At 48.7% G+C, this 26,743-nt stretch overlaps 1 protein-coding gene across 2 annotated transcripts in view; it reads left to right on the forward strand.

The window, feature by feature from the left end:
* Window positions 1-1,726: 1,726 nt before the first annotated feature.
* Window positions 1,727-26,743, forward strand: part of AKAP8L (A-kinase anchoring protein 8 like) — a 28,778-nt gene continuing 3,761 nt past the window's right edge. Inside the window, exons 1-13 of one of the 2 annotated variants that reach the window (XM_037018555.2) lie at window positions 1,727-1,878; window positions 7,454-7,528; window positions 11,708-11,740; window positions 12,040-12,097; window positions 12,200-12,280; window positions 14,067-14,520; window positions 14,611-14,707; window positions 15,270-15,340; window positions 15,665-15,725; window positions 16,621-16,729; window positions 18,165-18,306; window positions 18,406-18,511; window positions 18,689-18,819. In XM_037018555.2, coding sequence (XP_036874450.2) covers window positions 1,866-1,878; window positions 7,454-7,528; window positions 11,708-11,740; window positions 12,040-12,097; window positions 12,200-12,280; window positions 14,067-14,520; window positions 14,611-14,707; window positions 15,270-15,340; window positions 15,665-15,725; window positions 16,621-16,729; window positions 18,165-18,306; window positions 18,406-18,511; window positions 18,689-18,819 — 1,431 coding nt within the window. In that variant the 5' untranslated portion in view covers window positions 1,727-1,865. Of the gene's footprint in view, window positions 1,879-7,453; window positions 7,529-11,707; window positions 11,741-12,039; window positions 12,281-14,066; window positions 14,521-14,610; window positions 14,708-15,269; window positions 15,341-15,664; window positions 15,726-16,620; window positions 16,730-18,164; window positions 18,307-18,405; window positions 18,512-18,688; window positions 18,820-26,743 lie in introns of both variants that reach the window. The other variant, XM_037018554.2, reaches the window with a different exon arrangement.

Below are 26,743 nucleotides of genomic sequence, written 5' to 3' on the forward strand. Positions count from 1 at the left end.
GAGATTTGACCCAAAGGCACTTCCTTTTTCAGCTTTTTATAAATGTGTTTTAAAAATATAGAAGTGATGGAAGCTGGATATTAAAAAAAGTTCAAATGATTCAAGACCTCATAAGGTAACATGGGAAGCTCCTCCCCATCCACCATCTTGCAGTTAGTGTGTGAATCCTTGAAAGGGTTGCATACTGTTCTTAGCAGGGACGGTTTTGCTAAAACCCTTCTCAAGCCATTCTTTGTTGGAGGCAGAGTGTTGGATGTTAACAAAATTAAGTGAAGGTAAAATGATGGCTGTGGTACATGCCATGAAGAAAGCTATAGGATCCAGGACAGGTGTCAGGGGCCCTGCTTTAATTCAGAGGACAGGCAGGAAGGCAGGCATCCCTGAGGGTGACAAATGAGCTCCAAAGCTGGAGTCACATTAACCAGAGCTTTCTGTACTTAATAGATGGAGTTTCTCTGCACATCATAAACTTTGTCTCATGGTAGCAAGTTCTGTATGAAACCCATTTTTAGGTGAGGAGCTATTAAAACATTTTACCATGGAAAATTCCGACCATACAAAAGTTGAGTAGCAAAATGAACCCTCATCTATTTAATCAGCTCATGACCGATCTTCAGCCATAATGCATCCATGCCTTTCTCCCCTCTCCGTTATTTGAATAACGGTGAAACATCTTTCTCAAATTAGTCTCAATATTTCCATATGTTTCTCTGAAGGATAGGGACTCCTAAAAATGCCATTATTACAGCTAAAGAAATTGACAATTTCTCAGTATTTTGCAAAAAGTCAGCAACATTGCTTATACTTCAAGCTTTCTAGGTAAAACAGAAGTGTCCGAATCAAAATTGTACAGCTTGAGTTTTCACAGAGACTTTACCATTTTCAGTGTCTACCGCTCCATCAAGTCTAATCTTATTATTTGAGAGACTGCCGAAAGTGGATTCCACATCCAGTGTGGATGTCAGTGACAGAACTGGAACCCAGCTTCACTAACTGCAGGATCTCTAAAGTCTGCAATCAACTGAGAGGGTTTTAGAGGGGAGTCCCAGCTTTAACATTTAAGTGTGAAGGACGTTCAAGTTACGAATTCCAAACCTCAGCATTCTTATCTTTTAAATGAGATTTTTGGGGGCGTTTAAGATGATATGCCATAAAATACATTACATGTTGTATACGTTATATATACATACAACTTTATTACATATACCATATAGGCATGCTGTATAAATATATTTGTTCTCATTATGTAACAAAACCTATAATATTCAGTGCACCCGGCGCTGGACCGATTGTTTACATACGTTATCTCATTTTTTAACGTTGTCCCCAGCATCTTGTTTGGCGCTTAGTTGTAATTTTCATTCCAGTATGGCTTTACCATGCTTATTTTGGAGCTGAAAGCCACAGAAGTTAAGAAACGTAGTGTAGGTTTGCACAGCACCTCGGTGGCAGAGCCGGGATCCGAGCCGCGCTCTAAGAGGTAGTCCCGGCTCCCGCGGGCCTCCCACCCGGCGGCGCTTGGGCCTCAGGTCTTTCCGTAGGGAACAGCTCCGCCCCTTCTATTTCCACAGGACTCCGCCTCCAGGGTGGCTCCTCAACCAGTGACTGCGGGCTTGGGATAACGGTAGGCGGGAGCGGAGCGGGGCTCTCATTGGATTGGCAGAGTACTGCTGTAGTGAGGAAGTTTGGGAATGGACAGCTCAGCTGTCCAATAGACTTGAAGCCAGTGTCTGGTGCGAGCCAATGCGGCCGGGAGGCGGGTCTCGGTTTTGTGTGGAAGGGGCCCTGGGGATTGTTTCGGTGTTTGCTGCGTCGGACGCGCAGGGCAGCTGCCGGAACTCTGGGGTGCCGTGTTCGCTGCTGCCATGAGCTACACAGGTAGGCCAGGCAGGGTGGGTGTCGATCCCCGGGTGGGGAGGGACGGGCATGCGCCAGGGCCGTCCCGGGCCCGCCCGCGTCGTCCCCGGGGCTTGGACACTGCCCTCTGTGCGATCCCAAAATGGCGCCGGGGACCCGTCGCGTCAGCTCCGCGCTCCTCACGCCTCGGCGCCCCATTTCTCTGTGCTCACAAGCTCATGTCTCAGTCTCTGTCACTCGAGGCCTTGATTTCCGCCGCCGGTGCTTGTGGGCCCTGGTCTGGGCGCCTGAAGGCTGTTTCCCACCGCCGCCTCCCTGGTCCGGCCTCCTCGGACCCCGACGGCCCTGGTCGTCGTTCCTCAGGCCTCGGCCCCTCAGACCAGTCATCGGGCTCGGCTGCCGTCGCCTCACAGTCTCCCCGCAAAATGCCGCAGCCCCGAGCCCCCACCCCCGGGCCGGGGAGGGACCCGGCCGAGCGTGAGCCTTGGGAGGAGCTGCTGACCTCGGCTTTAATTCATTCGCAATCTGTCAAATCCCTGGTGTCAGACACTGAACAGGCGCTGGCACATCGACAGGAATCGCTCAAGCAGCTTAGAGGCGAGTGCAGACCGTACCAGGCGCGCAATGCAGGATATATTTTAGGGCCGGCAGTATCCTCGGGGGCTGCTCTGGTGCGTGGGTCGGTTGGGGAGCCGCTGTCCAGAGGTGACGTTGGAGCAGAGACCTGAAGGGAGGAAGGGAGGGAGGGAGTTTAGTATATTCGGCCCAGAGAGCCCTGGACTAAAGGCCCAGGGGCAGGAACTGCCTGGTTTGTTGGAAGATGACCTAGTCAGGGAGGCCACCGGGATTTGAGCCAAGGCGAGGGAGGAAGATGAGATCCCAGAGGGGGTCCTGGGCTATGCTTGGGCGATTGTAAGTCATCCCTGGATGAATTCCAAGGGCCACCTATGCTTACCTTGGCAGCGACCAATGAGACTTCTTAGCCAGGAGCCCTAGACTAGGCCTTCCCCGTTCATGGGGGTGTTAGGCTTGAGCGTGTGTAGTTGCTGGATAACCTGCATTCTGTTATGAATGTTCAAGACTGAGAATGGAACCCGAGGGAGCCCCAGGCTGCTCTGAAGGCTGGTTTATTGGGGGGTAGGGGACTGAGGCAATGGGGTTGGCCCTACGCCTCTCTTTGTTCCCCAGGTCAGGAGCTTGGCAAGAACCCCTAGTTTTTTTAGCAGCCATTCCTTAGCCCAGCAGTTCTCAACCATGGAGCAGTTCTGCCTCCCAGGGGATGTTTGGCAATGCCTGGAGATATTTTTGGCTGTCACATCTGGGGTTGGGGATGCTACAGTCATCCAGCGGGTAGAGGCCAGGAGTACGGCTAACTCTCCAATGCACAAGAATGCCCCCACCACAAAGAATCATCTGGCTCCGAACGTCAGTAGTGCCAGGTTGGCAACCCTGCCCTATTCTGGTTCGGAGGAGAGCCCTTAGGGTTGTTACATTGTTGGAACGAGATGTAATCCCTTTCACCAAGTCTTAGCTGAGAACTGAGAGGCAGTTCTTTGGTTTTTAAGGGAAGAACCTTTGCTGGTTGTGTGCTATGGGGTTAGCCTAATAATAATGGAGCATTTATGTTACAGACAAGGAAGCTGAGTTAGGTCACTAATGGCCAAGTCTGGATTTCAGCTCCATGTCTTGTAGGCTGTAATTCTGGGCTTGAGGGGCCACCGAGGTAGCCAAGCTAACAAGGTAATTAATGATTAGCTTCCCTTGATCTTGATCAACCAAAAGCACTTCCTTTTAAGAGGCAGATCACTATAGTCAAAGGCCTCGTAAGTCACATTTCATATGACTGTTTTTGCCTTTAAGGAAGAACTCTGGAGGCCTTGACACAAATGGTAGCATTTAGGTGATTACAGTCACATTCTAAAATGATTAAAATAATTTACCTTTTTGATAACTTGTCCAGCTTTTGAACCTACTTTATGTATACTTGGAAAAGGAGGCTTTGCCTCAGGACCTGAGGGAAGCAGTGGAAAAACAGGACAGAAAAATGCAGAATCAGGCCTTTCACAAAGGTCTGAAGTGCTACAGTCGTTTTTTTTTTTTTTTTAAGGTATCATTGATATACACTCTTCTTAAGGTTTCTGTGGGAAGTTGGGGTTCCTATGGCCAGGATCCTCACTGAACTTAAACCACCTGATGATGTAACTGACCTGTTGCTAGGCTACCACTTCCACACCTTTAGTCAATAAGCTATATTTGCACTATACAGAGAGCTCGGCCCAGTGCTCTGGGCAGAGGCAGAGATGCTAGTGCTCCTACTGCCTGGAGAACAAACCGGGTAATAAGCCCTTTCACACCAAAGAATGTTTTGCTGTCAATTTCTTTGGTCACATTGAATCCATAGTGAACTTGCCTGGGGCTGAAACCCGTTGGCAAGACAGTTTTACAAGAAAAACAATGTGGTTATTACATTCACCCTTATTATCAAGTCCCCCCCATACCCCATTGCAGTCATTCTCCATCAGTGTAGTAAGACGCCACAGAGTCACTACTTGCCTTCTCTGTGCTACACTGTCTTCCCTGTGACCCCCCACACACCATGTGCACCAATCATAATACCCCACAATCCCTTTCTCCCTCCCACCCACCCTCCCTCACACCTCCCCTTTGGTAACCGCTAGTCCCTTTTTGGAGTCTGTGAGTCTGCTGCTATTTTGTTCCTTCAGTTTTGCTTCGTTGTTATACTCCACAAATGAGGGAAATCATTTGGTATTTGTGTTTCTCTGCCTGACTTATTTCACTGAGCATTAATACCCTTAGCTCCATCCATGTTGTTGCAAATGGTAGAATTTGTTTCTTTCTTACGGCGGAATATACTCCGTTCTGTATACGTACCACATCTTCTTTATCCATTCATCTTCTGATGGACACTTAGGGCTTTTTGTAGGAACCAGTCTTTTTGTAGGAACTTTATTACCTCACACAGTTCCTGGTGTGAGGACTGCGCAATTGGTTTACCTGAATGGTTCTGGTGTGGGTTCTCGTGACGGGCACCATGTTTTGGATATTAATCAGGACTGTAGTCACCTTAAGGCTTGACGGACTGAGGGACCCACCTCCAGGGTGACTCAGACTCATGGCCAGCAGCTTAATGCCGCTTCTGGTTGGTTCCTCACCATGTGGACCGCACCATGGGCCTTTGGGAGGGTCCTCACAGCAGGGTTGGTGGTCGCACCCTCAGGTGAGTGATTCGAGGGAGCAAGGCAGAAGCCTCAGGAGTCATGCCCAGTCATTCCTACAGTATCTTAACTTGCTGCCCCTCTTGGTTCAGGAAGGAACAACAAACATCAGTGGGCAAGAATTGCCAGAGGCCCTCATGGAGGCTGCTTACTGCCCGATGGAGGCAGGAAGCAGCCTAACCTAATTCCCTCTCATTTTTTGCCCTCTTAATTTTTGTCAGGTTTCTTTCATTTCTTCAAAGAACCTCTTTCAAAAAAAAGAAAGAAAAGAATAAAACTGAGAAACCTTGTGTATTTTTGAGTAAAAAAGATGTCAGAGAGTCTGGCCAAGATAGAGGTCTGGTGATGCATAGTTATCATAAATCCATGGTCTGACCTTTTAGCTTTCTAGGGCCAAAACTTCTCTATTCTATTTTTCACTCAGAGCTGATCAGGCAAGTAAATCAAACCGAGAAGAGAATGATTAATGACCCAGACTAGAATTTATTCATAATTGGAGCGTACTGGCTAACGAGGGACCTGCCCTGGAGACAGTATTGCAGAGCAGAATGTTAATGTGGGGAGGACAGAACCAGAACAGAGGTTGCCCTTGGGCTTTGAAGTTTTGATGGGTTATTTTTGCTTTTCCTTTGGGAAGAACAAGGGCCCCTGTCCCCTGAACATACGTAGACCTTGTGCTCTGCAGTTTGCATACCGTGTTCCCACAAATGTCCCTGTCGGGGTGTGGTAGGGTCCAGTTGCAGCTACAGTATGTACAAACTACATTTCCTAAAGTTTGGGGCTATTTTGCTGGTGGCCTTATTGCTGAACAAACAGGTTTCCAGAAGCTAGTTGAGCAAACAGCGGAGAATGCAGGTGTAGGGTACTTTTTACACTGTTAGGCTTCCCCATAGGTGAGCTGTCCAAAAAATGCTTTCAGTAGACAGTTCTTACCATCATGGCATAGAATTCAGGGATCTCGAGAAGGTCCTGGGTCCCTGGAGGGAATCTATTCTCATAACGTACCCCTCTAATTAGAGAAGGTAAAATAAAAAGTTGTGTTGGCTGCTTTTGGCTTTCTCTTTCCCCAGCGCCCAGTCTCAGTACCTTCCTTTGGGAAGTTAAGATAAAGCATGGGTCCACTGTTCCTTACTTGAAACCCTTGGAACTGGGTGTATTTTGGAAATGCAGCTTGAGAGAAGGGCATTGGACAGGATCCGCCCTGTAGCCTGGGGCAACACCCCGTGACTAAATGCATTATTTTCTATACCAAATGGGGTAAAGAACGTAGTTGTCCTCACAGGTCAGGTTTGCCCCTGAGTGAGCACGGGCATCACACTTGAGGAGAACACTTAGTTTCCAGACCTTTTTGGGTTTCTGAATTGCAGAGTAAGGGATCTGTCCCCTTTGCTGGCAGTAGCAAGGATGAAATGTAATAATGTAGATAAAGCTCTTAGCACCCTGGCTGGAAACACTTTTTCAATGTTGGCTGCTTTTTCTGTCATCTTTGTTGCTGTAGTCTTAAAAGATGAACTAGAGAGACTGTCAACAAATACGTGAATGCCTGTCCTGCGGAATGGCACTTGGTGTACGTTTTTGTTGTAAATAAGCTGAGGGCTTTGGCATTTTAGATCATGAGTTGGTTCTGATGAGAATAGGCAAATACTGCCTGTTACGGTAACTGTCATAATTTCAGTCCTAAGGGTGTATCAGTTAAAAAGCTATTTTTAAATGTAATTTTAAAGGTAGTGTTGGAATTCATCGTCATCTGTTAATAATCAGTACTTAAGAACAATAGTTTCTGATAGAGGTTCAAGTTTTCCTTATTTGGTACTAAATCATTTTAAGTTGAGAAATGGTCTTGAGAGTTGGGAGAATAGGAAATAATATATATATATTAAATCTAATACCCCATTTGAACATGCCAACCCCAAGTAACTGCATTTAAGAGGTAATTATAATTCACACTTTTTTAAATGGGAAAACTAAAACATGCAAGATTTGGGAGGAGAGGGCTGTTATTTGCCTTAACGTTCAAAACTAACCTCCATCTTTGTTTGCACTGGAGGTGGCTCTATTTTCAGCCATGTGGTAGTATTTTCCTCATTTAACTGACTAGTTCTGGTGTTTGTTTATCAAAACAGGATACTGGTTTAAAGTGTCTAAAAATTTTTACCCAGTTCTGGTGTAGCAACTTAACCATAGCCTGCCTTTCCATTGTCATATGTTCTGGAGATGTGATTAAAGTGCTCAGAACCTAGACTTTTGGTGGCTTTCCAGTGAGGTGAGGGCCTGCCAGCCAGTCTACACTGAAGGGTAGACTTAGATCATTTTCATGTGACTTGTTTTGTGAAACTAACCACACTGTGCGTATTATTTAGGTTTTGTCCAGGGATCTGAAACCACTTTGCAGTCGACGTACCCAGACACAAGCACTCAGCCCACCTGTGATTATGGTAAGTGTGGTTCTCTGGAAATCAGGACGAGTGCTCTGCCTTCTCCTAATGACAGAGCAATCTACTGTCTTCTCATTATCTTTGGCTTCGCTGTCACCCTGTCTTGCTTTTCCAACTGTAAACTTGTGTGGAATAGTGCAGTGGTCCTTAGAATAGCTGGTACTTCCCTCCACTACCGAATAAGCCAGAGTTCTTGGGGGCTGTAAATGATTGATTCCTTTGACCCTTTAACATTTTGTTAGAAGTACGTGAGGTCTGGCAAAGGTCAGACCCAAGGGCTTGGGAAGGAGAATGGCCCAGGCACAAAGGATTGGTCCGAGCAGTAACGAAGCCTCCAACTGAAGCCCAGGGTAGAGGATATGGGGGACCACTGCTTGAGAGAGAGACTACCTGTCTGAATCTGGTGGGGTTTTAGAGACACAGTTGGACCGCCTCTGGCCAGCGGGTTCCCCACACCCAGGGCTGAGGGAGAAACTGTGATTGATTTCTTAGTTGCAGACAGACACAGAATCTCTAGTTTGGAAGGAACCACCTAACAGGATCTATAGAACTGCCAGTAAAACTCTTCTTTCTGTGGTCCATGACCCTAGGTGTCTGTTGAGAAAGGAGCCCTTTGGGGAATTAATGAGGATAGCCTTGGTTGCTGAGATGGGTAATTTGTTTTATTACGAAGATCTGCGGAAAGACTGAACCTACACAGTGTGCATTCCTTCAAGAGTCACTGAATAAATGGACATAAGTAAGCTCCCTGTAGTATTACCAGGGAGAAAGAAATGTTAAAATGTGTTAAAATTGAGTAAGGAGGTATCAGTGTTTTTGTTTTTTTTTAACTAAGATATGATTAATATACACTCTTATGAAGGTTTCACATGAAAAAACAATTTGGCTACTACATTTACCCATATTATCAAGTCCCCACCCAGACCCCAATGCAGTCACTGTCCATCAGTGCAGCAAGATGCCACAGGTCCACTATGTGCCTTCTCTGTGCTACACTGCTCTCCCCGTGACTCCCCACACCATACATACTAAATGGAGGTATCAGTATTTCATCAACAAGAGAAACTTGGTTCGCATGGATTGCTCTGTCGTGCCCTCCCTGCTTCACCCATTTTAGTCAAACGTAGTTCCAAATTACACATATTTTTTTAATGATTTTCCCTCTAGTTTACATATGCTAGGCATAAACATTTTATCAGATGTACCATTTACAAATATTTCTCCCAGTTTGTGGGTTCTCTGTTTATTCTTGTCAGTAGTGTCTTTCAGAGAACACAGGTTCTTTGTTTTGATGAAGTCCAGTTTATCGGTCTCATCTTCAGTCATGATTTTGGGTGCTGTAGCCAAGATATTTATTATGCCTAACCCAAGGTTGCAAAAATTTTCTTCTAAGTTTTCTTTTAGGTGCTTTATAGTTGTATTTTTACATTTATTCCGTGATCCATTTCAAGTTAACATTTCTACAAGGTGTGCAGTGTAGGTCAGGATTCTTTTTTATATTTGTTGAAAATAAGTTGACCGTGTGTGTGCGCACGTGCCTGTGTGTATGGTCTGTAGGTGGTCTATTTCTGGACTCCCATTGTGTTCCATTGATCTTTGTGTCTTAATCTCTTCCAGTACCACACTGTCTTGATTACTAGATAGTAAGTCTTGAAATACTTAATGTGAGTTGTCATCCAGGTTTGTTCTTTTTTTCCAGAATTGCCTTGGATATTCTAGTTCCTTTGTTTTTACACATAAATTTTAGAATCAGTTTGTCAGTTTCTATAAAAGTTGCTGAGATTATGAGTGGGATGCCCTTGGATCTCTAGATTAGTTTGAGAGAATTAACGTCATAATAATATTAAGTCTTTCAGTCCTTGAATACAATATGCCACTCCATTTATTTAGATCTTTGATTAGCGTTGAAGTTTTCAACACACAGATCCTGCACATACTTTGTCATGTTACACTTTTAAGTATTTTGTGTTTGTACCTTGAAGGTAAATGGTACTTTAAAAAATTTCAGTTTCCATTGGTTCATTGCTGCAATGTAGAATTCAGGTTGCTTTTTGCTTTTTGTATGTTAATCCTATAATAAACCTTCCTAAGCTCACTTACTATAGTAACTCTTGTAGATTTTTTGAGGTTTTTTGTTTTTTTTTACATAAACAATCATGTTGTGAAAGAATAAGAACAATTTTAATTTTCCTTTGGCTTAAATCACAGGAACAATATAACATTTAAATAACATTTTGAAAAACAGTCAACTGAGATCCTCCCATTTTAATATTTAACTTTTGTCCCCATCCCTATTTTAGTTAGTCAAATAATTTGTTCCTGGATAAAGTTGTGTATCCTGCTTTATTTTGCTTACTGTTAGAGGCCTTTCCTTGTGCTGCATTCAGCATAATAGAATCCTTGTTGATGCCCGCATGAGCTGTGAGCAGGTAGGCTGTAATCTGGGTAACTGTTCCTTTATAGGCAAACATGTACATTGTTTACATTTTTGCTCTGTAAGTACTGCTTCCTGTGACCATCTCCTTTTCTCTTCTTTGGTTTCTTTTAAAGACAGACAGACAGACAGAGATATGTTTTAAATTTCCTCTGTCAACAATAGTCTCATTCCCCCTGGGTATGGAAGTGAGTTCCCTTGAGCCATCCTGGGGCACCTGCCTGGCCTTGTGTTCGCAGAGTTAAATGCCCTCTTCCTGCTTCCTTCCCTTGTGCCTGCTCATGCCCTTCTGGCAGATTCTCAGCAGCTGAAGTGAAACCTGGGGGGCCCATATTCTGGCCTCACAACCAGAGCCCTGGTGGGTCTGCCTTTGCTTCCCAGCCTTGTCTCCTCTTGAATAGCTGGCGTCCACTATTCCTGATGCAAACGGCCCCGTGGCCAGGCTGTGTGTGTGCTATTCCTCATGGGCCTCTGCCACCCTCTGCTCTGGACTGTCAGACGCCCGTTCACCACTCACTGACTGTGATTTCCTGTTCCTGGCTGTCCCTGGCTGCTCTCTGGTTAGTAGTGTCTCTTTTAATAAGCAGCGCTCCCGGCCTCAGAAGTGTGCGGCACTGCCAGCATCTGCTCCGTTGCTCAGGATGGTTGACTAAACACATGAGCGAAGCCTCTGCTTTGGTTTCCTCAGCCAAAGAGGACTTTTGCTTGGTGAGCTCTCAGCACCCAAGGTTCTTTAAACCTAGTGACCATCCAAAGTGCCCTGCTGGTTTCCAAGGCGTCCCCTGGTGTCTGTGCACTGGACCGAGGGGGAGCCCGAGTGTGGGACTCCGGCCTGGCCTATTCTCCTTGCTCTTCATTTCAGCTTTATGCTCTCGCTTTCCTGTGTGGACTCTGCCCTTTGTCACACTGCCTCTTCCTGAGCTTTGGTCTGTGCCCTGGGCTGAGCGTGTCCTGGCCATCTGCAGGGCAGAGACAGCGGGGAGTAGATGAGAACTCTGGGGTCTCAGCAGAGACTGGGAACATGGGACCTGTTCTCTTGGACCACCGTAGGGAGAAACAGGTGCTTGGCTTTGCACTTTTGTTAGTTTTCAGTGGCTTAATGTTCCTGAAGGAATGAATTTTTCTCATATGCTGTAATAAAATTCAGAGCATCTTTAGTTAAAATCCAGGTAGTTCTCCCCACAGTTTTTCTCAAGTGGGGAGCTGTGTCCCTCTGCTCATGTGTTCCAGCACAGCACACACATGAAGGGGCTTTGTGGCCTTCCCTGTTAAGGCAGACATTTGGGAGACTAGGGTGGTCAGTTTTTCTGCTCCCCCTGGCTTTGTTGGGTGATGTGAGTGATTTGAGTCAAGAGTGCGTGGGGGCTTTGTGCTGAGCTTCGTGTGCAGCAAAGTCTGAGGGGCCTCGGAAAGTGCCCTGCTTTTCCCCCGGCCAGTGCTTAGCTGGAGGTGGAGGCAGTCTACTTCTGGCTTCCGAAGGGAAGAGTGTTAAGAGCTCAGATCCTCAGCTGAGAGTGTTGGCAATGGGACTCTGTAAATAGCAGGGGCCGGAGTCACGGAAGGTCGGACGCCGGGGCAGGGTGGGGCCCGCACCCTTTTTGTCGTGCTCTCCAGTCCAAGGCTTCTTCCGGAGGTTTGCTCTGTGGCCAGTCACACCCTGGGACTGGTTGTCTTCATTTTGCCTGAATTAAATGCTTGTTGTATTGTAGTGATTGTGGGTATAATGACTCTTCTACATTTTTTAGGATATGGAACTTGGAACTCTGGGACAAACAGAGGCAAGTAACATTCCTGATTTCTCTCCTCTCCCTCAGAATGGGGCTAGTTGTGTGTTGCTGTCACTGCCCAGCTTGGACAAGGTGTGGGGGGTGCCTTCAGGGGCTCTGAATGCCCTGGGGTTGGCCAGTCCTTCACAGGAGGTCCCCCTCAGAATGGCTAGGGCCCGCCCAGCCTTGCGTGGCTAGGGTCCCCAGCTTGTCTCTATGACAGAAGACATCCTCTGTGTTTGTCGCTATCTCTGTCTGCCTCTCTTCTCCCCGCCCCTGCCATCTCTGTCTGTGTGTCTTCCTCCCTGCAGGCTACGAGAACTATGGTTATGGCTATGGCTATGGCCAGGATAACACCACCAACTATGGGTACGGTATGACCACTTCAAACTCTTGGGAAATGCCTAGCTCTGACACAAATGCAAACCCTGGTGCCGCGGGTGGTGCCAGTGCCGATTCCGTTTTGTCCAGAATGAACCAGCGCTTAGATATGGTGCCACACTTGGAGACAGAGATGATACAAGGAGGCATGTTCGGCTCAGGTGGAGAAAGGTGAGTGGATGCCTCCCGCCTGCTGATGGTCCCTCTCTACACCGTCCCTTGTGTTGGCATCCTCCCTCTTGGCTCTGCTGCTGAGGCTCCTGGAGGCTGCTCTGGGTCTAGTGCCCTTCCCTTCTCTAGCTTCCCTCCAACTTGTAGCTGGGCAGCAGAAGCCCAGAGTGGACTGGTTCACTGTCCTCTCTGAATGGCTTTCCTCAGAAGCAGGGTGTGAAGGGGCCCCTCCTTCCAGAAACATCCATTTGGAGTTCTCCAAAGAATTTGCAGCCTGCACAGTGGGTGAACAGTGGAATGAGCCTTTGGGGCTGAACACAGCAAGCTGGGTCATCCCCACATAAGGGACAGCACAGATGTGGGCACTTCCTGCTCACTCTTCGGTGCCTGACTAATGTGTGCCATTTGGGCCTCAGAGGTGCTTCTCTGAGGAACTGTTGTCTTCCTCATTCTGCCGATAGGAAAAGGGAGGCACAGGCAGATGATACGCCTCACCCAGAGACACCCCAGAGTAGGCGGTACAGCTGGGCCCAGCACCCAGATCTGCCCCCACTCACAGCATCACATCGTGGGCAGTTGTCACTGTATGAACTGGTGCTGGCCCAGGAGTTTCTGTACCCTAGTGAGAGGCTTCCAGGAAGAGGGCATGTGGTGTGAAGCAACCTGATCGCTCCAGCTGACAGATAGGGGAGCAGTAAGGACGGGTCCTGGCTGGGCACTGGTGGGACCGGGTGAGGCCCCAGGGCCTCTCAGGAACAGAGGACACCAAAAGGACTTGCGTGGGTTCTGTAGCAAGCGAAAAGTTGGGAGAACCCTAGGCACACTCCCTGCCCTTGTGCCTGACAGCCAGCACTTGGACCTGAGGCTGCCAAAGGCAGGGAGGGGCTTGGCTTTCAGCTCAGGGTCTGTGTGGATCCTGTCACTGCTGGTGCCAGCTGCCTCTTGCCACAGCTGGGAACTGGGGGGCAGGGGTGAGGTATGGAGTGGCAGCTGGGTAGCACTGGCTGCTTCTCCCATAGCTGTTGGTGCTTCCTGCAGCCTGGCTCTGGCAAGGAGGGGCCCCTGTGCCGGAGAGGCGTGTGGGATCTGGACCTTTTGGGAGTGTGAGCTGTGGTCATGGATAAAGCAGCTCTTTAGAGCTCTGGCCTGCCTTCTTAGTTACTGTGTAGGGTTCAGTGCCTCACCCTGGGCCCCACTGTTGATGTGATAGAGCTTTTTTCCTAGTGCCTGGGCAAGCTTTCAGTGTCTTTCCTGGGAAACGCTCCCCGTTTTTGTCTCCCTTCTCCTTTTGGGTGGTGAGGGGCTTTGGAGGGCTTGGGGGTTCCCCCAGCTATGAGGCCAGTACAGGGTCTCTCCTGGGCAGTAGTAGCCCTCTTGGACAAGCATTCTGCTGGACTGCAGGATGCTGGGATGCTGAGCCCTGCTCCTGAGAAGCAGTCTTGGGTGCGGGGCTGCCAGACATGTGCACATGGTTCCAAAGGGCTAAGGGCTCTCTGTCCCTGAGACCAATACCACCCCAGGTGTCATTCCTACTTAGAGTCTCCACGTTACTGCATGGCCACATTCAGGCTTGGGAACATCAGCTGAGGGACCTTTCCTGCTTCTAGAACTCTGGTCCGAGAGGCCTTTTTATTGACATTTCTGAACTTTGAACATCTCCAGCAGGGTGGGGTGGGTGCTAGAGCTGGGCTTCCTGTCTCCGGGCTTATAAGCTTTTGGGGGAAGGGACTCCATGCAGGGTAATGGGATTTGAGGGCTTCCCTGATGCTTGTCCCTTCCTCTGCAGATATGATTCCTACGAGGCCTGTGACTCAAGGGCCATCCTGAGCGAGCGCGACCTATACCGGCCAGGCTATGACTATGGCGAACTTGACCCTGAGATGGAAATGGCCTATGAGGGCCAGTATGACGCCTATCGTGACCAGTTCCGCATGCGTGGCAGCGATACCTTTGGCCCACGGGCTCAGGGCTGGGCCCGGGACTCCCGGAGTGGCCGGCCAGTGGCCTCAGGCTATGGGCGCATGTGGGAAGACCCCATGGGGGCCCGGGGCCAGTGCATGCCTGGAGCCTCCCGGCTGCCCTCCCTCTTCTCCCAGAACATCATCCCCGAGTACGGCATGTTCCAGGGCATGCGTGGTGGGGGCACCTTCCCTGGTGGCTCCCGCTTTGGCTTTGGCTTTGGCAATGGCATGAAGCAGATGAGGCGGACCTGGAAGACCTGGACCACAGCTGACTTCCGGGTAAATGGAGGAGACGTCCCCTCTGACTCCTACCAGGCAGAGTGAAGGTCCCAGAGCCACTCTTGCTGACTCAGCTCCTTTTTGACCCAGACCAAGAAGAAGAAGAGAAAGCAGTGTGGCAGTCCTGATGAGCCAGACAGCAAAGCCAGCCGGACGGACTGCTCAGACAACAGTGATTCAGACAATGGTGAGCTGGGGCCCTGCCCCTGCCCCTGCCCCTGCCGCTGACCCCTGCCCCTGCTCCTGCCCCTGCCCCCTACCCCTGCTGCTGCCCCCTGCCCCCTGCCCCTGCCGCTGCCCCCTGCTCCTGCCGCTGACCCCTGCCCCTGCCGCTGCCCCTGCCCCCTACCCCTGCCGCTGACCCCTGCCCCTGCCCCCTGCTCCTGCCCCTGCCCCTGCCCCCTGCCCCTGCCCCCTGCTCCTACCCCCTGCCCCCTGCTCCCTGCCCCTGCCCCCTGCCCCTACCCCCTGCTCCTGTCCCCTGCCCCTGCCCCCTACCCCTGCCGCTGCCCCCTGCCCCTGCCCCCTACCCCTGCTGCTGCCCCCTGTCCCTGCCCCTGCTCCTGCCGCTGCCCCTGCCCCCTACCCCCTACCCCTGCCGCTGCCCCCTGCCCCTGCCCCCTGCTCCTGCCCCATGCCCCCTGCTCCCTGCCCCTGCCCCTGCCCCCTGCTCCTGTCCCCTGCCCCTGCCCCTGCCTCCTGCCCCTGCCTTGGGCTCCTGGGCTGAGCTTCCTTCCTTTACCTTTCAGATGAGGGCACCGAGGGGGAAGCTGCAGAGGGTCTGGAAGGTGCTGAGGCCATGGAGAAGGGCTCCAGAGCAGTAAGTGGCCCTGCCCTGCTCGCACTGTGCAGGGGGACCTGTGAAGCGTAGCTGGCTAAGCACCTGTGTTGCAGAGCAGGAATCCCCATGGGGGCCGCAGCCGCCCAGTCAGCTCTGCGAGCGTGCGTGGCTGGCAGGAGCCGGCGGGCTCTGGCGGAGGGAGGCTGGGCTCCCCTGTCAGAGGTGCAGAGTGAGCCCTCCATCCAGGAGCCACCGGCGGGGTGCGAGGCTCCTGGCCCAGTGCTGGGGTGTGGCCGGCCGTGTCATCAGAGAGGCGGCCAACCGCACACACTTTGATGCTGGGTTTTTTAAATTGTGTCTCAGGAAGAAGATGAAGAGGGAAAAGAGGAGGCGAAGGAAGAAGGCAGGGAGGACACAGAGAAGGGTGAGTCTTCTCAGCAGCTTGGGTGCTGGGGTGGCTCTTCCGTGCGCCCCCTGTGGGCGGGATGCAACCAAGGGCAGGGTGGTGGTGAGAACGTGGCTGATGTGGACCCCTCCTTGTGGGGCTGGGTACATGCCCCCCGGGGGCTCCTCGTCTTCCACCCCCTTCCTGCTCTGTTCCATTCTTCCCAGGCAGAGGTTGTAGGTGGCAATGACCCCAGCCTAGCACATTGGTTTTAGCCTCAGGTGGGGGCAGCAGCAAAAGTTTGGGGGGATCTCTAAACACACACCCTTGCCCTCCACCGCTCAGTCCTGGGTCCTCAGTGGCCAGTGGGCAGGCTGGGACCCTTGGTGCAGTTCTTATGGCTGTGGTTTGCGTGGCCCCTCCCTCAGCGCCTCTTCAGCCCCTGTTGGGGGTCCATGTCCCCTCACCCGAGTGATGAGCGCCAGCAGGTACCTGACAGTAAATCCAGCCTCAGCCCACTGTTGGTGCCCGGTGGGGGATGGGCAGAGCCATGTGACCCTCTGGGGTCTTTACCCTTAGGGACTGCACTTAGACCCCAGCCATGGCCCCCAGCATCCTGCCAACTCTGAACTTGCTCCAGTGTTTCCACCAAGACAGTCTCTCTTTGCGTTCCAGCCTCCCCGGGCCCACTCTGGACTGGGGGTGTCCTGGAGAGCAGTGGGGTCAGCCTGTGTCAACCTCTCTTGAGGGCCTAGGCCAAAACTGCTCCCTGCTTGGCCCAGGGTACTCAGCCTTGCTCATGGCCAGAGTCCATCCTTGGACAGCTGCTTTCACAGTGGACCCTCTGGAGTAGATGGCGGGTGATCCAGCCAGAGGCCCGAGGTCCTGCCCTGACCTGGTGCAGCCAGGTGACTGTGCCCCTCTGTCCCCATAGGGGCCCTGAGCAGCCAGGATGAGAGTGGCCAGGCCAAGCGCAAGTTGCAGGCAGGCAAGAAGAGCCAAGACAAGCAGAAAAAGCGCCAGCGAGACCGCATGGTGGAAAGGTAACCAGCTTCCCTACCCCCCTTTGCCTCTGCCTCGCTCTGGGGCTGCCACCAGGAGAGCAGGGCCATAGCTCTGCCACCTCGCCGCTCTCTGGCCTCCCTTGGGAGCTGCCACCTGCTCGGCCGTGCATGGACCCTGCTTCCGGCCAGGCCCAGCTCCCAAGGCCTGACTCGTCCCTTGCCCCTCTGTGGCCGCCTGGCGACCGGTAGCGTCTGACCTGAGACCCGACACTGCTCGGCACCGTTGCCCAGAAGCTCCGGCGCTAGGTCACTCGGCGCACGAGCCCCGAGGTGCACTGGGGGCCTAATGCCCCTGCGGGAGGGGGCCAGCTCATCAGAGACTCGAGGTCCAAGGCTCCTGTGCTACCCCAGCTAGCTGCCAAGAGGCCGCCGCCACGCCCAGGAGAGATGGCAGCACCTGTGGGCTGTGGCAGCCTCGGGCCTGCCCGCCGGCCCCATCAGGCCGGGCCTGTCTGCGGCTGAGCCCTTCACGCCCCTTGGTCGGGTCTGTCTGCCCTCAGGGCTCCCGCACTGGTGCTTGCCTCCTCCTCCTCCGCCTCAGACTCTTGCTCTTGCTGGACCTTCCTCAGCCTCGCCGGCGCCCGGCCCCTGGGCTCTCCAGACAAAGCTGACCCCGTGGCCCAGATAAGGACGTCCGGCAGAGGTAGGGACCCGCCCCGAGGCCTCGGTGGCGGCTGGCCTCCTCCGCCCCTTGCCACGGCGGCCTGCTGCGGCCCAGGCCCCAGACCCCAGGCTTCTGCTGTGGACACCAGGCCCAGACAGAGCACCTCGCTCAGGTGACTCCAGGCTGCCCTCTGGCAGGCCAGGCGGGCGCCCTCCTTCCAGCTCAGACTGGTCTCTTCTCGGAAGAGGAAGATGAGGCAGCAGGTGCCCAGGCCTGCCTGCTTCCCATCCCTCCCGACACCATCCCCAAGCGTTCTGAGCAGAGGATGGGCTGGGCCTTTCAGTCCCCCAGACCCCAGAAGGAAGATGCAGCACTTTTTCGGGCCCTGCCTCGGGACTGCGTACTCCACTCTGCACCTCAGGGCCACCTGGCTCATGCCAGGGCATCCTTCCTTCCGGTCCCCAGCTGGGCCAAGTGCACAGGCTCCTGCCCAGCCTGTAGAGAGGCCCTCCAGCAACCTTCCGGCGACTCCTTGCCTGTCGCAGCAGTTGCTGCCTCAGGCTTCAGCCTCCTGCCTGCGGGAAGGAAGAGCTCCTCCCCCGGCCCCTCTGTTGCAGTAACTGCAGCCTACAGACTTTTTGTCCCTTTCTACTCCCAGCCCCGCTGGTCCCAGCCTGGCCCCGTGCTGGGACCGCACTTCAGAGGCCCGTGAAGGAGGCCTGGTGCAGGGCTTGCAGCTGGGTTGGGTGAGGCAGCAGCACGATTCTCTGGGACTCTCGGCCTCAGCCTCTCATTTCCCTCCTGTGGCAGGATCCAGTTTGTGTGTTCTCTCTGCAAATACCGGACCTTCTATGAGGATGAGATGACTGGCCACCTTGATAGCAAGTTCCATAAGGAGCACTTTAAGTATGTAGGCACCAAGCTCCCCAAGCAGACGGCTGACTTCCTGCAGGTGAGCCTTGGAATGGCAGCACTGCTCTTCGCTTCTCAGACCCCTTGGGACATGGAGCAGCCCACCCAGTGCCCGGTGTCTCCTTGGTGTCTCTGGCAGGAGTATGTCACCAACAAGACCAAGAAGACGGAGGAGCTCCGAAAGACTGTGGAGGACCTCGATGGTCTGATCCAGCAGATCTACAGAGACCAGGATCTGACCCAAGGTGAGGAGGTTCCTTCTCACTCCCACTAGGCAGGGTCCCAAGGAGGGCCAGGGAACACCGCCTCAGGCGCACCCGGAAGTGGCAGGGCGAGATCAGGACCTGATCTGGCGTTCTCTCCAACAGCTGGGTCTGTGTGAGGCACCTGGGATCCGTCACAACAACTCTTTCACCCCACAGAAATTGCCATGGAGCATTTTGTGAAGAAGGTGGAGGCGGCCCACTGTGCAGCCTGTGACCTCTTCATTCCCATGCAGTTTGGGATCATCCAGAAACACCTTAAGACCATGGATCACAACCGGAACCGCAGGGTGAGTGGCCACCAAATGCCCTCCCATGATCCTGTTAGTTGACTGGCTGAGGCCTCTGGAGAGGTCCTGGGATTATAATCTCTGCCTGCCCGTGAGGAATTGCAGGGGTCTGGGGGCAAGCAGGTACACACATTTCTGCCCCAGTGGAGTCAGCGCAGCTGTGGGGAGAGGGGTGGGAAATGGGGACCGTGCTTGGAGAAGGTGGCATCAGGTCTAGACCTTAAGAAACAATAGGCTATGGGATATGAGGATGTCCATGTGCATGGGGGCCCTCTGCCAGATTCGGTTCAGAAGCCGAATAACAAGTGTGTGGTGCGTGTGCTGCTGGAGGAGGGATTGGACTTGAGAGGTTTTCAAGGCTGGGGTCTGGGCTTGCTCCTGCAGGCAGTGAAATTTTCAGGTTGGTGACTAACAGCGTGGAGTTGGTGTTGAGATAGAGACTTAAGGGACCTGGTGTGGAGGGAGGTAGGGCCAGTGAGGGGCTGCTGCAGCATCCAGAGGCCGGGAGGTTGACGTGAGGGAGTCTTGGCTGTGTTGGGTGTCTGGCTTCCATAACTGGTAGACAGTGGTGCCGCTAAGATGGGGTGGCATGGTCCTGTGGCAAAGAGGGGAGCAAGCTTGGAGGAAATTGAACAGATTCTGTCCTGTTTTCCAGTGTACCCCAAGGCCTAGCACAGAAACTCGCTTAGGTGTTTTTTAGTTGAGTGGGTGACGTGCTAGGTTGGAGGTGGCTGCTAGAGAACAGCTGGGGGCAGAGGGGCTGTGCAGTAGGGAGAGGGCTGAGAGGCCTGGCACCAGTCTGGGCTAGAGAGAGGCTGGATGGCCCACACCCTGGAGGAGGTGGGGATGAGGTGGGGGAGGCGTTAGGAGCAGATGACAGCAGACAAGGGGAGTGTAGCCTATCTCCAGCCCATCAGATTCATCCCCAGTCTTTCTCAATACAGCGATTCTCAGCACTGGGGTAGGGTGAGGGGTCTGGTTTAGGTGATTGAGACCTTGTCAGGATCTTGCCAAAACCAGATTGTTGGGTTGGGAGCTGATAAGGGGTAGGGGAAGAGCAAATTGCAGAGGATGGAGACAGCGTGGCATTAAACCTTTTGGGAAATATAGGTGAAACAAGTGATAGATAGCTCGTAAAATATAAACTCAAAATCGATCCTAAAAGAAGCTTGAAAAAAAAAAAGATAAAATAGCTATAACAACTAGTAAATGGGTGTGGAAGGGTGATGAAAGGTAACCCAGAAAGCACCAGAAGTAGTTACTTTATAGAGATAATTTGAATGCAATTTAAATACTAAATTTTTAAGAATCGCAAACTATAGAAATGAATTCAAAGCTTCTGATGATTATTATTATTTTTGGCAACAGCTGTGTTGAGATGAATGCACCATACAATTCAGCCATTTAAGGCATACAAAGCAGTGTTTAATATATTCAACAGTGTGGCCATCACCACAGTTATGGAACATTTTCATCATCTCAAAAACCATACTCTTTAGCCGTCCTTCTCCAACCCTCCATTCTCCCCAGCCTTAGTCAACCAGTAATCTACTATCTGTTTCTGTATCGTTGCTTATTCTAGACATGTCGTGTAAACAGAATCACATATTACGTGGCTGTCTATGATGAGCTTTTTCCACCTAGCCTCATGTTGTCAAGGTTCCTCAACATTGTAGCATGTATCAGAATTTCATTCCTTTGTATGGCCTAGTAATAGTCTCTTGTATAGATACATCACATTTTGTTTATCCATTCATCAGTCTAAGCATTTGACTTTCCATCTTTTGGCTATTTCCAAACATTTTGTTGTGCAAATTTCTTGTGCAAACATGTTTTCATTTTTCTTGGGTATGTATCCAGGAGTAGATTACCTGGATCAAATAGTAACTCTTTAACTTTGTGAGGAACTGCCAGACTGCTTTTTCAAAGTGGCCACACCATTTTAAATTCCCATCAGCCATGTATGAGGATTCCAGTTTCCCCTTATTGGGCCAGTACTTGTTATTGTCTGATTTTTTTATTCTGACCATCCTGATGAGTGTGAAGTGGTATCTCTTGTATTTTTTATTTGCACTTCCTTATTGGTGTATATGTTAAACATCTTTTCATGGGCTTTTTGGCCATTTAACTCTTGGAGTTGGAGAAATGTCTCTATTCACATTCTAGGTTCATTTTTTAATTGCATGTATGGTCTTTCTGAGGTAAGAGTTCTATATATATTCTAGGTATATTTGAGACAACACACACACACACACACACATGGTCTTTCTGAGGTAAGAGTTCTATATATATTCTAGGTATATTAGAGACCACACACACACACACACACACACACACACACACACACACACACACACACGGTCTTTCTGAGGTAAGACTTCTATATATATTCTAGGTATATTAGAGACCACACACACACACACACACACACACACACACACACACACACACATGGTCTTTCTGAGGTAAGAGTTCTATGTATATTAGAGACCACACACACACACACACACACACACAGGACATGATGTGGATTTCAAAACTTTTTGTGAAGTTCCAATTACTCTTTTCGGGTTTTTTTTTTCATCCTCGAGGTGCCATATCCAAGTCCATTGACCGACCCAAGGTTACAGATTTACCCCTATGTTCTGTTTCCTTGTGTTTTTTTTTGTACAGTTGTAAATATCTCTCACCAAAATAGCACCTAAATACAAAATGAGGTTTTGTGCACCTTTGTTCCCCTTCACACATTTCACCCACCGACCTCAAGCAGTCCCCCATGATAAACACCTGTCCCTTCTCAATTTCTTTGAGTCTGTTTCTGTTTGGGTAATTTGTTTTGTTTTGTTGTGCTTTTCTTAAGATTTCACTTAGCATGATACTGTCGACGACCATCCCTGTTGTTCCAAATTGTAACATTTCTTTCTTTTTTATGGCTGAATATTCCATTAAATGTATGTACCACGTATTTCTTATTCAGTTTTCAATTGATGGACACTTCAGATGCTTCCATATCTTGGCTATTGTAAATGATGAGATAATAAACATAGGAGTGTATATGTCTTTTGGAATCAGTGATTTGTTTTCCTCAGGTAAATTCCCAGAAGTGAAATTGCTGGGTCATGTGACAGTTCTATTTTTAGTTGTTTGAGGAAACTCCATACTGCTTCCCAGTGTCTGTACCAACACATTCCCACCAACAGTGTAGGAGGCTTCCCTTTTCTCCACAACCTTGCCAACACTTGTTTCTTGTCTTTTATATGGTGGCCATTCTGACTGTTGCAAGGTGATACATGGTGGTAGTTTTGATTTATATTTCCCTGATGATTAGTGATGTGGAGCATCTTTTCATGTGTTGCTTGGCCATTTTGTACGCCTTCTATTCAGGTCTTCTGCTCCTTTTTTTTTTTTTTAAGGTATCATTGATAAACAATCTTATGAAGGTTTCACAAGAGCAACATTGTGGTTGCGACATTCACCCATAATATCAAGTCCCTACCATATACCCCATTACAGTCACTGTTCATCAGCATAGTAACATGCTATAGAGTCACTACTCGTCTTCTCTGTACTATACTGCCTTCCCCGTGCCCCCCCTACATTATGTGTGCTGATCATAATGCCCCTTAATCCCCTTATTCCTCCCTCCCCACCCCCTTTCCCTTTGATAACTGCTAGTCCCTTGGGTCTGTGAGTCTGCTGCTGCTTTGTTCCATCAGTTTTGCTTTGTTATATTCCACAAATTACTGAAATCATTTGATAGTTGTCTTTCTCCGCCTGGCTTATTTTCACTGAGCATAATACCCTCTAGCTCCATCCATGTTGTTGCAAATGGTAGGATTTGTTTTCTTCTTATGGCTGAAGAGTATTCCATTGTGTATATGTACCACACCTTCTTTCACCTTTCTCCCCATCCTAGCAGCATTTGTTGTTCCTTGTCATTTGGATGTTGGCCATCCTTACTGGTGTGAGGTGATACCTCATTGTGATTTTAATTTGCATTTCCCTGACGATTACTGATGTGGAGCATCTTTTCATGTGCCTGTTGGACATCTGAATTTCTTCTTTGGAGAAATGTCTGTTCAGATCCTCTGCTCATTTTTTAATTTAGTTATTTGCTTTTTGTTTGTTGAGGTGTGTGAGTTCTTTATATATTTTGGACATATATATATAACCCCTTGTCGGTTATGTCATTTACGATATATTCTCCCATACTGTGGGATGCCTTTTTGTTCTGCTGATGGTGTCCTCTGCTGTACGGAATCTTTTTAGTTTTATGTCGTTCCATTTGTTCAATTTTGCTTTCTTTTCCCTTGCCTAAGGAGATGTGTTCAGGAAAAAGTTACTCATGTTTATATTCAAGGGATTTTTGCCTATGTTTTCCCCTAAGAGTTTTATGGTTTCATGACTTATATTCAGGTCTTTGATCCATTTTGAGTTTACTTATATGTATGGGGTTAGACAGTAATTCAGTTTCATTATTACATGTAGCTGTCCAGTTTTACCAACACCAGCTGTTGAAGAGGCTGTCATTTCCCCACTGTATATCCATGGCTCCTTTATCATATATTAATTGGCCATATATGTGTAGGTTTACATCTGGACTCTGTTCTGTTCCATTGATCTATGAGTATGTTTATGTGCCACTATCAAATTATTTTGATTACTTTGTAGTAGAGCTTAAAGTCAGGGAACATAATCCCCCCAGCTTTATTCTTCCTTCTCAAGATTGCTTTGGCTATTCAGGGTCTTTTGTGGTTCCATGTGAATTTTAGAACTATTTTTTCTAGTTCGTTGAAGAATGCTGTTGGTATTTTGATAGGGATTGCATTGAATATGTAGATTGCTTTGGGCAGGATGGCCATTTTGACAATATTCTTCCTATCCATGAGCATGGGATATGTTTCCATTTTTTTATGTCTTTAATTTCTCTCATGAGTGTCTTGTAGTTTTCAGGCTATAGGTCTTTCACCTCCTTGGTTAGGTTTATTCCTAGGTATTTTATTCTTTTAGATGCAATTGTAAATGGAGTTTTCCTGATTCTCTTTCTGCTGGTTTATCATTAGTATAAAGGAATGCAACAGATTTCTGTATATTAATTTTGTATCCCACAACTTTGCTGAATTCAATTAGTTCTAGTAGTTTTGGGGTTGATTCTTTAGGGTTTCTCGTGTACAATGTCATATCATCTGCAAACAGTGACAGTTTAACTTCTTCCTTACCAATCTGGATGCCTTGTATTTCTTTGTGTTGTCTGATTGCCGTGGCTGGGACCTCCAGCACTATGTGGAATAAAAGTGGGGAGAGTGGGCATCCCTGTCTGGTTCCCAGTGTTAGAGGAAAGGCTTTCAGCTTCTCGCTGTTCAAGTGTGATGTTGGCTGTGGGTTTGTCATATACGGCCACCCTTTGTTTCTTATCAGAGTTTTAGAGTTTTAGTTCTTATAATTTGTATTTTAATCCCTTTGATTGGATCCTGTTTTTTTTAGCACTTCGGCAATCTCTGCCTTTTGATTGGATTGCTTAATCCACTCACATTTAATGTTCTTACTGATATTATTTGATTTACATCTTATTCTATTGCCCCTTATTCCTTTCTTTTGTTTTAGTGTAACACTTCTAATTTCTTTGATGGTTTTTTTGTACTACATTTTGGGGCATTATTTTTTTAGTAGTTTTTCTAGACCTTACACATACTAACTTCTCAAATTCTCTTTCAGATATAACTTAATTTCACTGAGATTATGTTACTCCAGTGTGGCTTTCTCCACATGGAAGAGTCTGTGTTCTTATGGTTATACATAGTATTTTTGTCCAATATACTACTTTTGGATTAGTTGAGAAGACAGAAAAAGAAATATGCATTTATAGCCTCTTTTATAAATACATAGTTACCTTTATTACTAATTTATGTGGATTTTATGTTACTATCTGGGATTACTTTGGTATTTCTTCAAAGCTTGGCTAGCTACAAATTCGGTTGTTGATTGCTGGATGTCTCTATTTCACCTTCATTTCTGAAAGATACCTTCCCCGGGCATAGGAGTCCCAGCTGACAGCTGATCTCTTTGAGTGTTTTAAATAAGTTCTCCCACTGCCTTCTGGCCTCGTTTCTGATTAAGAAGTAGGCTTTTAACCTTACTGAAGTTCCCTGTTATGATTCATTGTTCTCTTTCTGTTTTCAAGATTTTTCCCTTGTCTCAGCATTTTTATCATCGTGTGTCTTTTTGTGGATATCTGTCTACTTATTCTACTTGAGTTTTTTGAGCTTCTTGGTTGTGTAAAGTTTTTCATCAGATTTGGGGAAGTTTTCAGACATTATTTCTTGAGATATGTTTTCTGCTCCATTCTTTCCCTTCTCTTGCAGTGCTCCCATTATGTGTATGTTGGGTCACTTAGCAGTGCCCCAAGGTTGTCTGCACTATTGATTCTTCATTCTTTTTTTCTCTCCCTTCTTCCCATTGTGTAATCTTTACTGATGAACAAATTCACTAATTCTTTCTTTTGCTGGTTCAAATTTCTGTTAAGCACCTCTACGGGATTTTTCATTTCAGTTTTTGTCCTTTCAGCTTTGATGTTTCTTTTTTTTCCTTCCTCCTGCCCCTGCTGCCTGCAGATCTTGTTACTGTATTTGCTTATTTATTTGTTTGGTGACCAGTCAGATTATTTTAGTGAGGTCTCTTTTATCACCACCATGTGAAGCCTCGGGTACTGTGCCTTCGAGGAGGAAGCCATGGGCAAGTGCACAGCCATCCTGGGATAACAGCAGTTTTGACAGGGCTCTCTTTGTCTCTTTCCCAGATACACTCAGCTATTAAACTGCACAAATTGTTGGCTGATTGCTCAGTTGCTTTCAACAATGCCTGAGGCATTAAATTGCTCCCCAACTCATCCAGTTAAATTCGTTTTCTTTTATAGGGATCATTTTCAAAGTCATTGTTTGAGATTTATTCTGAACCCAGGAAAGCTCTGCTTAGCTATTCTGCTGTTTTCTCTAGTAGCCTGAGGCAGCTGCTGGTTTAGTTTATATTGATACCAAGTTTCCTAGTCTCCTTTTAATTGCTTTTCTCTACATCTCTCCTTGTTTTGAAAGAGCCCTTAGTCTTGACCTTCCCCACACTCTGCAGATAAACTAAATTACTTGGAGAAGAGATTTGGGAGTTCTTTTTTTTTCAAGGCCTGCCTTTCCCCTTGGGCAAAACCTCTGAGCCTAGCACCTGGAGCTGGGAGTGGGGATGAGGAATACTTTTCCGTGAGTGACTGCAGCTTTAGGAGAGGTTGGGGATAGGAGTAGCTGTAGTCTCTGGCCTTCTTGGTTTAGTTTGCCACCCCTGGCATGGGACCTCTGCTTCATGAACAAGCCAGGGCTAGGACCCTGAAACCCAGTATTCTCAGTATGTCATTCTGAGTTGGGGCTGGAATAGGAGGGATCCCCACCTCTGAACTGAAGTTGCCCACCTCTGGGCTGAACTGGCCTCAGCAGTAGGTAGCTAGGACAGGAAAAGAATGCTGACACCCTGTCCCTCCTGGGAAGATACAGCCCTCAGCTGTGAAGAGCTGGGTAGAGGGGGCTGCCTGTGCTCTTCACTGTAGTGTCTATGGTAGTTTTCATTAACACTGAGCTGGGGAAGCAGCAGGTCATGTTTTAACCACCACAACTCACTCTTCTTACTGAGGTCCAGTAGTTTTTCCTCATTAAATAGTTCTTGATTTGCTCTATGACCTTAGGACCATTTCCAGAGACTTTAATTATTTTTAGTAGTTTTCATAATTGGTTTCTCTAGGGAGCAGGTACACAGAACTTCTCAGGCTGCCATGCCATTAGTCCACCCTCTAATTCATTTTTAGAAAGACTTTTCAACCTTGATTCTAAAAATCTGATAAAGATAATACCAACACAAAACTGTAGAAGAGTTTATTAAAGAAAAA

The sequence above is a fragment of the Manis javanica genome, chromosome 13 (genome assembly GCF_040802235.1).
Source record: "Manis javanica isolate MJ-LG chromosome 13, MJ_LKY, whole genome shotgun sequence".
Lineage (NCBI taxonomy): Eukaryota > Metazoa > Chordata > Mammalia > Pholidota > Manidae > Manis > Manis javanica.